This window comes from Primulina tabacum, chromosome 15, assembly GCF_025594145.1.
Source record: "Primulina tabacum isolate GXHZ01 chromosome 15, ASM2559414v2, whole genome shotgun sequence".
NCBI lineage: Eukaryota > Viridiplantae > Streptophyta > Magnoliopsida > Lamiales > Gesneriaceae > Primulina > Primulina tabacum.
The window spans coordinates 34,723,108-34,734,995 of record NC_134564.1 but is presented as its reverse complement, the minus strand read 5'-3'; the positions used below and the strand labels follow the sequence as shown (position 1 = coordinate 34,734,995).

General features: G+C 36.0%; 1 protein-coding gene and 1 pseudogene across 2 annotated transcripts; one reads left to right on the top strand and one right to left on the bottom strand.

The window, feature by feature from the left end:
* The first annotated feature begins 2,354 nt into the window (after positions 1 to 2,354).
* LOC142526253 (TPR repeat-containing thioredoxin TTL1-like) lies at positions 2,355 to 6,291 on the top strand. 2 transcript variants are annotated; one of them, XM_075630516.1, is made up of 7 exons: positions 2,355 to 3,587; positions 4,228 to 4,423; positions 4,516 to 4,700; positions 4,782 to 5,115; positions 5,205 to 5,409; positions 5,488 to 5,594; positions 5,695 to 6,291. In XM_075630516.1, exons 1-7 carry the CDS (start codon positions 2,683 to 2,685, stop codon positions 5,845 to 5,847), a joined length of 2,085 nt encoding a protein of 694 aa, XP_075486631.1. In that variant the 5' UTR covers positions 2,355 to 2,682; the 3' UTR covers positions 5,848 to 6,291. The 2 variants fall into 2 exon arrangements, with proteins under 2 accessions (XP_075486631.1, XP_075486630.1); XM_075630515.1 differs by having other exon boundaries at positions 5,202 to 5,409.
* A 1,837-nt stretch (positions 6,292 to 8,128) lies between these two features.
* On the bottom strand, positions 8,129 to 11,798 carry LOC142526124 (alpha-1,2-mannosyltransferase ALG9-like; annotated as a pseudogene).
* Positions 11,799 to 11,888: the final 90 nt, after the last annotated feature.

The following is an 11,888-nucleotide window of genomic DNA, read 5'->3' as shown; positions in this document are numbered from 1 at the left end:
CAGCTGCTTCTGTCTGTCCGCACCCTAGCTTTTCTCACTTTCCCATAATACCCCTTAATTGCATTCATCGCTCTTGTGAAACATAAAAAAAAATAAAAATATATTCCATGTCTGAAAGAAATTAAAGATTTTTAAAATAGAAAACAATATTTTTTGATCATTTAACATATATATATATATATATATTATTTTTTTTTCACGTTATTTTTCAATTATTCACAAGTCTTATTAACTTTTTCACAAATCAAATATACAGTTTATTGAATTCTTAAACGGATTTAAGCTCTGATCTCTCCCACAACAAGCAAGATAATTATACCACTACACTACATGATTCATGGGTTTTCCTCTCTAAAATATGCAAAGTCAACTAATTAAAAGTTTATATGCGATCTCAAAAGCAGCATTTTAGTTAAAAATATGTACCCTATGAGACGGTCTCACGAATATTTATCTGTGAAACGGATCAATCCTACCGATATTCACAATAAAAAGTAATATTCTTAACATAAAAAGTAATACTTTTTCATGAATGACTCAAATAGGAGATCCGTCTCACAAAATACGACCCGTGAAACCGTCTCACACATATTTTTGTCTTTGGTTAAAGCCCTAAATTTCATTAGTATAGCAGTTAGAAACATTTTGATGGATCTTTTACATGTTCATAACTAAAAATCAAGTGTATCCAAAATTAAATTTCTAGAAGTTAAATAATCAATTTTTTTATATTCTCCCAACCACTAGTAGAAGTATAACAACCCCCAATCAAATTTGGAACTTTATTTTTTAGTTTTTGAAAGAGAAAGTTCTCTTTTTTTAAAAAAAAAATGTGTGTGTGATGATTTTGCCTATCGTTTGTAAGTTTGAGTGTGTATGGAAATATTCCATTAATTCACACCCATATAATATAAAACGAGGCATTTTCGTAAATCTAGGGGATCTGTGGTGGTAATAGTGGAAACAGAATTACATGCAGAATCAGGGAACCGTTGGGAACTTGGACCAGCTTATAAATAAATATCTTACGTCAGCTGCTTACACAGTTAAAAGTTCTCCAACGCACAGAGGAATCCAAGGGGACGGCCAATATATATATATATATATATATATATATATGTATACAAGAAAAAAAAATAAAAAATCTCTGTGAGACGATCTCACGGATAGTATTTTGTGAGACAAATTTTTTATTTGGGTCATATATGAAAAATATTATTTTTTATGCTAAGAAGTATTATTTTTTATTGTGAATATCGGTAGGATTGACATGTCTCACAAATAGAAATTCGTAAGATCGTTTCACAAAAAATCTCATCTAACAAAAATTAAATCTCATATAATGATAAAGATAGATATCCAAAATCATATCTAATTATATATCATACAATTTAATAATTTATGCAAAACAGAAGTTCCCAGACTTAGAAAAGGTGATCCGCTGTCAAAATCGGCCAATGAATAAATTTTTTAAAAAAATTTAATTTTATTAATCACATTTATAGTAACTGATTTTGATGCCAAACTACCAAATCCCATACTATTTTATTTTCTCAAGAAAACATATTACAGTACAAATTATAAAATAATTACGTAAACATTATGAAATGTAAAACTTTAAAAACTTTGATATATATATTAAAGTTAGTAAATACGATATGTTCAAGATTAATAATATTATATGTATATATATTATGTTTAAATAAATTAATTAATATATATTTTAAACAATATTGGATTGTAACAGAGGCAGTTAAGTCACAACTAAATTTAAAACTATATTTGAATTTAAAGAAAAAAATGTTTGTCAAACCATTTGTTTGGGATTTGGATGGAAAATGAGAAGCATTATCCCTATTTAAATATAAGCAAAAACTTGTGTGAGAAAGATCTCACGGATCGTATTTTGTAAGACAGATCTCTTATTTAAGTCATTCATGAAAAAATATTATTTTTTATGCTAAGATTATTACTTTTTATTGTGAATATTGGTAGAGATGACCCTTCTCACAGATAAAGATCTGTGAGACCGTCTCACAAAAGACCTACTCGTTAAACATAATGCAAGAATCATTCATTACAAATTGACGTATCCACAAAACAAAGTACAAACCCAATATTTCAATTTGCAAAAAAAGAAAAAAGAAATATTTTCCCTTGAATCGTAGTTAGTTAGACATTATAAATTTGGAAGTGATTATCAATTGGAATATTAAATTTTTAATAAATTAAATTATGAATGAGCTGAATTATAAGTGCATATTCGAGCTTAAAAATTCCAGAATTTTTAAATTCACCAATAATAAAGAGAAAATAAATAAATTTTAAAAATATATTTATTAATTATTTTTTAGAGAGTAAATGGAGAGAGAGGAGAGGTGTCTCGTGAAGAAGCAGGTGAGATTTGAGAAGCCATGAAAACATCTTCCCTACCATTATACATAAATACTGCTTCTTCATCTTCCTCTACTCTCTCTCCTTCTCCATTTTTCTTCTTCTTCGGTATCATGCATTCGCATTCATTCACGAGATCCCCGTTTCCATCTCTCTTTCTTTTGCTGCTGTTGTGGGAGCTTTTATGTTAACTGCTTCCTATTGGTTGTAAGAATTCACGCAGGATTAATTGCTTTCGGGATAGTGGTGCATATTTTTTGTTGTAGATAGAAAGGAGTGCGTGCGGAAATGTCGCAGTATAAGAAAACCGCGTCGGAGTTTGGTTCGGAGACCCTGTCGGATCGGTTGAGGAGTTCTTTAAGTTTTGGGGAAGAAGATAATGGCGTTGACGTTAACAAGCCGGATTTCCGGGAGCTCGATCTGGGTTCCAGCTTTTCGCCGTTCAGGACCAGAACTGGTGGTTGCGTTTCTGCCACCTCCACAGCAACTACCACCACCACCACCACAAGCAGTAGTTCCAGTTCCTCGGGATCGATCTCCGGCCGAATGTCCGCCGGGTCTAACCTGAATATGCCCAAGACGCCTGATTCCAACCCCAAAAGCTACTCAGGCGAGCTCTCTGCGGTGAGTTCTCCATCAACGGCCCGAAGCTCTAAGCCGGGCCACAGACGTTCGCATTCCAGTGGATCGCACTCGGTTGTTTACTCTGGTACTGGGTCCGTCAGCTCTCCAGCCGGAAATGTAGTTCCAACCGGGAACATTTGCCCACCCGGCCGGATTTTGAAAACCGGAATGGTGAGTCGTCCGACGAGAACCGATGTATTAAGGTTTGGTGCTGGGAATTATGGACATGGCAGTATAATGCGGGGTGGCATTTCATCTAAATCTGTCGCTGATAGTGGACCCACAAGAGATCCGGGCAAGAAAATGGGAGTCTGCAATGGTAATGATCCGGAGGAGTTGAAGAGAATGGGGAATGAGAACTACAAGAAGGGTCAATTTGCAGAGGCTTTGAGCCTTTATGAGAAGGCCATCGCTCTCTCTCCTAGGAATGCTGCGTACCATTGCAATCGGGCTGCGGCTCTGATGGGGCTAAAGCGGTTGGCCGAAGCTGTTAGGGAATGTGAAGAGGCCATTAGGTTAGATCCAGAGTATGCACGGGCGCACCACCGCTTAGGATCTTTGCTTCTTAGGTGAGTTTGTGGATAAAGAGTGATTCTTGTCGGGTTGTGTGTGAAAGCTTCAAAGTTTGATTCTTATTCTTGCCAATAATTTCGGAAAATAGATTAGCTTCTATTTAGCCTTTTGAAATGTCAATTGATTTAACTGTAGTGAGTGGATCGTGGCTAGACTGATTCACTATCGAGTTAGTGAATGTTTTATGTGCATCAAACCGAGGCTACAACGTGGATTCCTTCTTGTCGTTTTAAATGGATTTTGTCAATTGTGTTTTCTTTTAGTTCCCCATCGTGCTAAGTCCTTCCCATTTGTGTTTCCAATTTTGCCATTAGAATATGTGGAGGCTTTTGAGGTTAAAGTGATAAGAAACTGAAAGCATTAAAATTACCCTCTAATGTTTGAATCTATTCATTCCTTCTGTCGTCAGTGCAAGGATCTAGATTGATTTATTGGTTCACGCAGTTTTGCAAGCATTGTCATGATTATGATCAGTTTGTTGTTGAAAGACTCAATTTCCTTGGTTTGTGTAATGAATTCTATATCCATTTGGTTTTTGTATTTTCTGCTTTTTGCTTTTGTCGAAGGTTGTCCAAATTTTTGTTTTTACCTTTCATTTAACTCTAGAAAACTACCTAATTCCTCCGAGCACGACAGTTTAGGACAGGTTGAGAACGCCCAGAAGCATCTTTGTTTTCCCGGGCATCAGGCAGATCCCTTAGAGGTACAGAAGTTGCAGTCAGTAGAGAAGCATTTGATAAAGTGCACAGATTCTCGGAGAGTTGGAGACTGGAGAAGCACGCTGAGAGAAGTTGATGCTGCCATTGCTTCTGGTGCCGATGCCTCACCTCAGGTTCGATAAATTTCTTTACGTCCCACTGTTGTTTATTCTAAACCATGGAAGAACTTTTACCTCAATTGAACTGGTTGTATTTGAATTTACAGCTTTGTGCATGTAGAGCAGAGTCACTCTTGAAACTTCACCAATTAGACGATGCCTTTTTAGCCCTTCCAAATATTTCCAAATCTGAAATGCGGACTATTTCGCAGTTCCAGTCTAAGATATTTGGAATGCATTTTGAAGCATACCTGTTTTTTGTTAGAACCCAAATTGAGTTGGCACGAGGAAGGTGAGCTTAGAATTTTCCGCATTCCCTCAGGTAGATTGAGTGTAGGGTTCAAAGTATGATTAGAACCATGAAAGTTTGCAGGTTTGATAGTGCACTTACTACTATCGAGCAAGCATGGCAGATTGATCCTCAGAATGCTGAAATCTCAATTCTACTTGATAATGTGAGGTTGGTGGGACGAGCTCGTGTTCGTGGGAATGATCTATTTAAATCAGAAAGGTTCACTGAAGCCTGCTCTGCCTATGGAGAAGGTCTCAGACTTGATCCTTTGAATCCCGTGCTATACTGTAACCGAGCAGCTTGTTGGTTTAAGCTCGGTCAGTGGGAACAGTCAGTAGACGACTGTAACCAGGCTCTACGTATTCAACCCAATTATACCAAAGCTCTCTTACGAAGAGCTGCCTCAAATAGCAAGGTCAAATAACTTTTCATTACCAACCTATTTCCATACTCTACTGTGTTGCAGCTTTTAAAAATGTGATCAAACGTCAAATGTTATAGCAGCTTGAGCGCTGGAGTGAAGCTTTGAGGGATTACGAGCTATTAAGAAAGGAACTCCCAGAAGACAAAGAAGTTGCCGAATCGTTGTTTCATGTGCAAATCGCGTTTAAGAAATCACGTGGTGAAGACGTTTATAACATGAAATTTGGTGGAGAAGTCGAGACCGTTTCAGGGCTCGAGCAGTTCCGAGCAGAAATTTCGTCGTCTGGTAGCTGCTCCAATTTTTCATTAATCTTAATAGAGTAGTCTTTGTAGCAAGTTAATAATCATATATAGAAAATTACAGGTGCATCTGTGGTCCATTTTGAAGTCTGTTCGGACGTTCAATGCAAACATATCTCACCGTTCTTGGACACATTATGCGTCCGCTATCCCTCCATTAATTTTCTTAAGGTCAGAAAGCTTTGCCTCTTTTTTTATCCGGTCTTTGACTATTGTTCTTTAAAAACACGTGTAAATACCTTAAAACTGCGTGTTTACCTTAAACTTTAAGGTGAATATCGAGGAAAGCCCTGCAATCGCCAATGCCGAGAATGTTAGAAGCGTACCCACAATCAAGATTTACAAAAATGGCATCCGGGTAAAGGAAATGGTTTGCCCAAGTCCAGAGATCTTGGAATCCTCGGTGAGACATTATAGTATGTAGATAATGGATGCCCGATGCTCCTATACCAGTGTCGCAAAATTCAATTTACATCTTCAAAACCCTGGCGCATCATAAATCGTCGCTCATTTGCATCATACAAGGCTGCGCTAATGCTACAAGAAGATTCTCAGTGGAGCCATATCTGGCCATTACCAGGGCATTATAAGTCATAAGTGAGGTCTCTTTTGGTCTTTTATTCATTCATTCATTCATCTGATTCTGTCTTCCTTACCATTTATCCATCTGTGATCATTTAAAACTTCTTTTCAAACCCGTTCTCACTGTTCTCCGGCAGACCAGCTACTTCGCTATACATGTTGTTTCAAGAAAATAGGCACAATAAGTTGGTTGTCAATTTCAATATCATCAATATAATAGAGAATGTAACACCAAGTGTAACAGAATATTTGAAACGAATTGAGAGGCATTTCAAGTTGGCTTTTAGATGTGGTTTGTACTCTATATGTGCGTCTATATATACACACATTATACACAAAAACTTTTGAGCAATGGATGCCTTGGTGGGGAAACATCAGAAGACCACATAAGAAGGGTGAAATATGACTGTTATTAATATATTTTTTTCTCTGCGTTTTTATTACTAGAATTCAGTGTTCTAAATGGCGAATCGAGGCGGTCGTCTAGACGGTGCCTAGGCGGTTGACATCTAAACTGAATTTTTTGGTAAAAGTAATTATATTAGCATAATAAAATTAATATGATGATGAATATTTATTAATTGCACATTATCTAGATGATATTATATTGTACGAAGCTTCTTTATTTTCTTAAACATTATTAATTGTACATTTTACATAAAAAAAAATATGACTATTTGTGATTATATTGTATGATTATCTATAAAAAATTACTTAAAAAAATTCAAAATTCAACCGTCTTAGCACCGGCTTGGCGGCTGAGGCAGCACCGCCTCCCCCCATTTACAACCTTGCTAGAATTACTTAAAAAGTTCATCTTTCTTTGCCTTTGTATTGTTTTGAAGACATGCTAATCAAAAGTTTCCATCTTGTTCCTTTTAACTTAATATTGCTATTATTCTTGATTATGCACCTTATTTATGACTTCATTTTGTCAATATAATGTCCTAATATTGTGATGACTTCCGGTAAATGGTGGCATTAATTTCTCATGGATACTGTGAACGTGCTTTCCACTTCCTGCTCACGATAAGTCGGGCTCTTTCTAGAACCAATAATTTATGTTTTTTTTTTTAATAAATAAATAGTTTATGGTTTTTTGATACTCTTATTTGCCACCATTTTCCTTTTTTTAAAACAAAAAATAATAATAATAATAGTGCACTGCAAATTGGTGTTGCACAGAAAATAGTGCTCCACATTTTTCTGAAAAATTTAGTCTAGTTTTCCGCATGAAAAAGGAAATTTAGTGCGCATAAGATGTAAAGCGGCTGGCTGAGTTGAGAACCTTTGATGAAAGTTCGCATTTTTCTCCTCTGCCAAAAATCACATGTAAGCATATAGATAAAAAAAAAAGCTGGAGGAGAAAAAAAAATCACATGTTGGCAATTAATGCCTAACTTGGCACCTTTCAAACAGTGCCCACACATAAGTTGGTAATAAATTAAAGTCTAAGAAGTGGGTGCGAAAACAAATTCATACCCATGAGATGTTGCCCTATTTCTTGTGTTTCTACTTGCAAGTTGCGAAGCATGTTGTTTGGAGAGATGTTGCCCCAATTTCTTGTGTTTATACTTCCAAAAAAATATCACATGATATGAATCATACACCGGCTTTACTAAAAGTTGGTAATTTATGATTTACAGCTTATTTAACGCCAGAGTACAAGATTTGGAGTAGGTCTCTTGTGAGACAGTGTCATGAATCTTTATCTGTGAGACGGTGCCATGAATCTTTATCTGTGAGACGAGTTAACCCTACTGATATTCACAATAAAAAGTAATACTCTTAGCATAAAAAGTAATATTTTTTCAAGGATGACCCAAATAAGAGATCTGTCTCACAAAATACGATCCGTGAGACCGTCTCACATAAGTTTTTGCTCAAGATTTGAGACCAAATTTTAGGAAGATACACAATTGTAATAAACTTTTTTTCCACTCAAAAATAAATAGTAGTAAGATTAGAACGTAAAGAGGTGAGATGCTTACCTTCTAAAGTAATATCGTTTATAGTTTGGCAGCACTCCCAAGGGTCCATGTAAAGTATCCTAAGTAACTGATGAGTGAAATGGGAATTTTCCTTTTGTCCAGTGGATTCCATTTCCCCCAAAATACATAAATTTTTGCTAAATATAATTTATGAGGCATTCATATTTTACTCTGACATACGGAATTAAATGCCCATCCCCGTAGAAGATCTGACATTTTATGTTATGCAAGGTGAAATTAATGCAATGCCCGAATATAAATAAGATATAGACAGAGACAAATGCATTAACTTTATAATCGAAAATTTTAATGTACATAAACATAGCTTGTGAATATTTCTATAGTTGCAGAGGCAAACACGCCTCCTGCACGATGGTCATTTAAAATGAAAAAAAAATGCTCATATAAAATTTGCTACTTGTCCATAACTTTGGTCTCGACTCTTTTTTAATTAGCGGTTCAATGCCCCTTTACAGATGTTGTCCTTATTCATTGCTCTGTTTATTCAGCAGAATGGCATGGATCAATTTGAAAAGATGCTGTCAATATAAGATGTTAATATTATATATATCATTCATCTAAGTATATGAAATAACAGAAGCAAAGAAAAGAATCTAATAATTGGTAACGGGCAAGGATGAATGAACAGTAAGCCTGCTTGCTTTTTGAGTTTCATAGGATGAGCATTCCTTCAAATTTAGTTCCATACTAGGAGTGTCGGGGTCGCCAAATCTAATTCTGCAACTCTAACAACGTTGTAGATTTAGTTCGTAGTTCTAAAACGTCAGACACAAGTATGCTTATCTGTTAAAGTTTCGAACGAGTACAGCTCTTGGCTTGCAAAGTGCTGACTCAACTGCTTCAATGGCAACATAAACACAAAATCACATATTACCTACAAAAAGTTGCAACAAGCTGAACCATGCTATGATTTTGATATTTTCTTGAGTTGTTTGTACAGAGGCCGAATACATTTTTCTGCTGCCAAAGGTATGGAACAAAGAATGACCGGTACTTGGGAGGTGACAATTCCTGATCTAGATAAGGTAATGCTGCAACCACCTGCAGAAAAAGTTCAAGAAGATTGGCAAGTGTTTTGAGAGAGAAAGAGAGAGAGAAACAGGACTCAGACTTTTACCTCCCATGTATTCAAGTCGCTCCCTCGATAAACATAAGGTCTTCGGAGATGTAGTTCCACAAGGAAAGTGTATTTATCTAAATCTTGGAGCTGCACGAATATTGGTAGAACAAGGGAGGAAAGAAAGTCATCACGAGTAAAATGAATATGAAGCAAAATGAACCATGAAAAAATAGTAAACATCAACTAGGTAGAACTGAATTACATATTGTTGATGTGATGCCTGATTCTTGTTGTTGAAATATGGTGGAGCTGCAGATGTTCCAACCAATGTGGAGTTGAACGGAAAGGGGAGAAGACCTCTGAACCCATCATCTATCCACCGAACCTCTTTCACGTAATCAGGAACAAGAAAAGAAGACGGGAATCGTTGCCACTCACTTCCAACACAGAGGACAGAACCTTTTGTCCATGTAAGCACATACAAAGCAAGAAATGGGTGTGAATCATAAAATTCAGCTGTGGATACCATTTTAGGATGGGATCAATCCCGGTACAATACATACACACGGGACCTGGACATGCCGTGTAGCAGCTTCTAAACTTTTAACACCCTACTACAAGGTTGAGAAATCGCCTTTTTTCTTATTCATGATCGGATACTCATGTTCAACTAATCGCACAAATATCATCTTAGAAGACTCGAGAGCTCAAAATACATTTTGTTACCTTGCACACACAATCGATATTTTTTTTATGATTCTTGAAAGTAGGTGATAGGACATCATCACATGGATGAATTACCAATGCATACATTGGGAAAACCAAAAAGATGAACCCAAAGACTTGTATGAAATAGAAATCCCTAACCTTGTTTCAGCTTTTAAGATAGTTGACAGATTGGTAGGCAGAAATCCTATCTTTGACAATAAAAAAACATAAAGGCAGCAAAGAAAAGGAAAAGGCAGAAGAATTAACCAGTAAAAGTTAATTCCATCTCTCTTCACGCGCATATAAACGGTAAACCATATTATTACATACAAAATCTGTTCAAACTGATCCTAGTAGACAGAATAATATGATATAAGACAAGAAATTTCCATTTAGGACCAGCATTAAATAATTACGCACATAACTGCTTCTTACCTTCCCCTGCATTATCATGGTGTTCCAAATGCTTATAGATCTCCAAGGGAGCTGAATAATCATTAATAATGGAAAATGTCCTAGCATGGGGGAAACATAAAATGAGTCCAAGAACCAGAGGACGCAGAGTCTTGGCAATCTGCAGAGACAAAGCAAGAGTAAGTTCCAAACAGCATCAACTATTGAATCTACCAGAGATTTGTGTACAAATACGTAAGTTACCATTCTCTCAAAAAAGAATTCAAGTTACCATAACGAGTAGAGAATAATCATTGGGATTGTAGTTATCCCGGAAAAAATCGGGGAAGCTCTCAATGACAGCTGAAGCAGCAACACATATAACTGGACATATAGGATACAGGAATCTGTAACATAGGATAAAGGAATCTGTAACATCAGAGGTAACAACCAACTTAACAGCCATTTTCATCTACATGCAAACTTAGACTTGGTAATATATCTCTCTTTTTTATGAGTAAATCAGTAGATTTCCAAGAAGTTACTACTGGCATATGAGATTTAAGACTTTTTCCCAAGTTAATAACACTGAGAAACCAGATGCACAATTCTCATATGCAAGTTAATTCAAAAACTTTTCCAAAAATTAACACGTCTACCAAATTAAATCAAATAAAAAATTTGAGAGAAGGCGGTTTGTCATGACAAAAACTTAAGAAAAGACACATTGGCAACAGAAAATTTTATCTAGCATTTTCCAAATACCTTAGAAAATATCAATGAAGACATTTGTTTCTACAATTGAAGACATGTGGAGTCAAAAACTGCATTTATTTAATCACCACCTATGAATTATAAAAAATGATCCATAGGTGTCAATGTTGGCATGTGAATCTTAAAAAGGCTATATATGGATAAAAAGTTTGAAACTCGACCGTCAGGACTCAGGAGGGAAGGAGGGAGGGAAGAAGAATAAATTTACCTTTCCTCCTTGCGTGGCTGTAATGACATGAAAGCTAGCCAAAAATAGATAGGCGAGATGATTACAAACAACTCTGGAGCATACTTCTTCTTTGCAATGGGAAGAATTGCAATGAACAGCAATGCAAGAATGAAACATAAGTTAAAGTTATTGAAACAGTTCCTCGGGTAAAATGTTGACCCTTCAGTACCATACAAATGACTCTCCCCCACCACCCATGACGTTATACATTAACAAATTGAGAACGGAAGAAGTCCACTTTTTGTAGTAGAAGTGGTCGACCAACAGAGATAATGCCTGGGCCATTGTCGAAATATGTGTTATACAATATGCAATCGTGCAAAAATCAAAAATAAATAATAAATAAAACCATAAGTACGGGATACGAGCCATATTTGATGCAGGAAGATAGCAAAGAATCTCTAAATTTCAGATGCTCGAGTGGTTATAACTCACCAAAAGAGTAACTGAAGTCACTACACCAAACACAAATACATAATTGAGCCATTCCCTTTCGCCGTTGCTCAGTGTGCAAATTTCTTCTTCAGATTTTCAATTTGTTTCCTTCGCTTTTGCTTTTTCTCTTGCTCTTGAGCTTGCTCTGCTTTGTTGCTTCGTTTGTGGGAACCTGAAATCATTCGGGTCATTCAAATTCTATAACCCGATTGATTTTGGATCCGACTTCTTTTTAATTTATTTGTTAGATTTTTGATCCTTTTTTATTATTA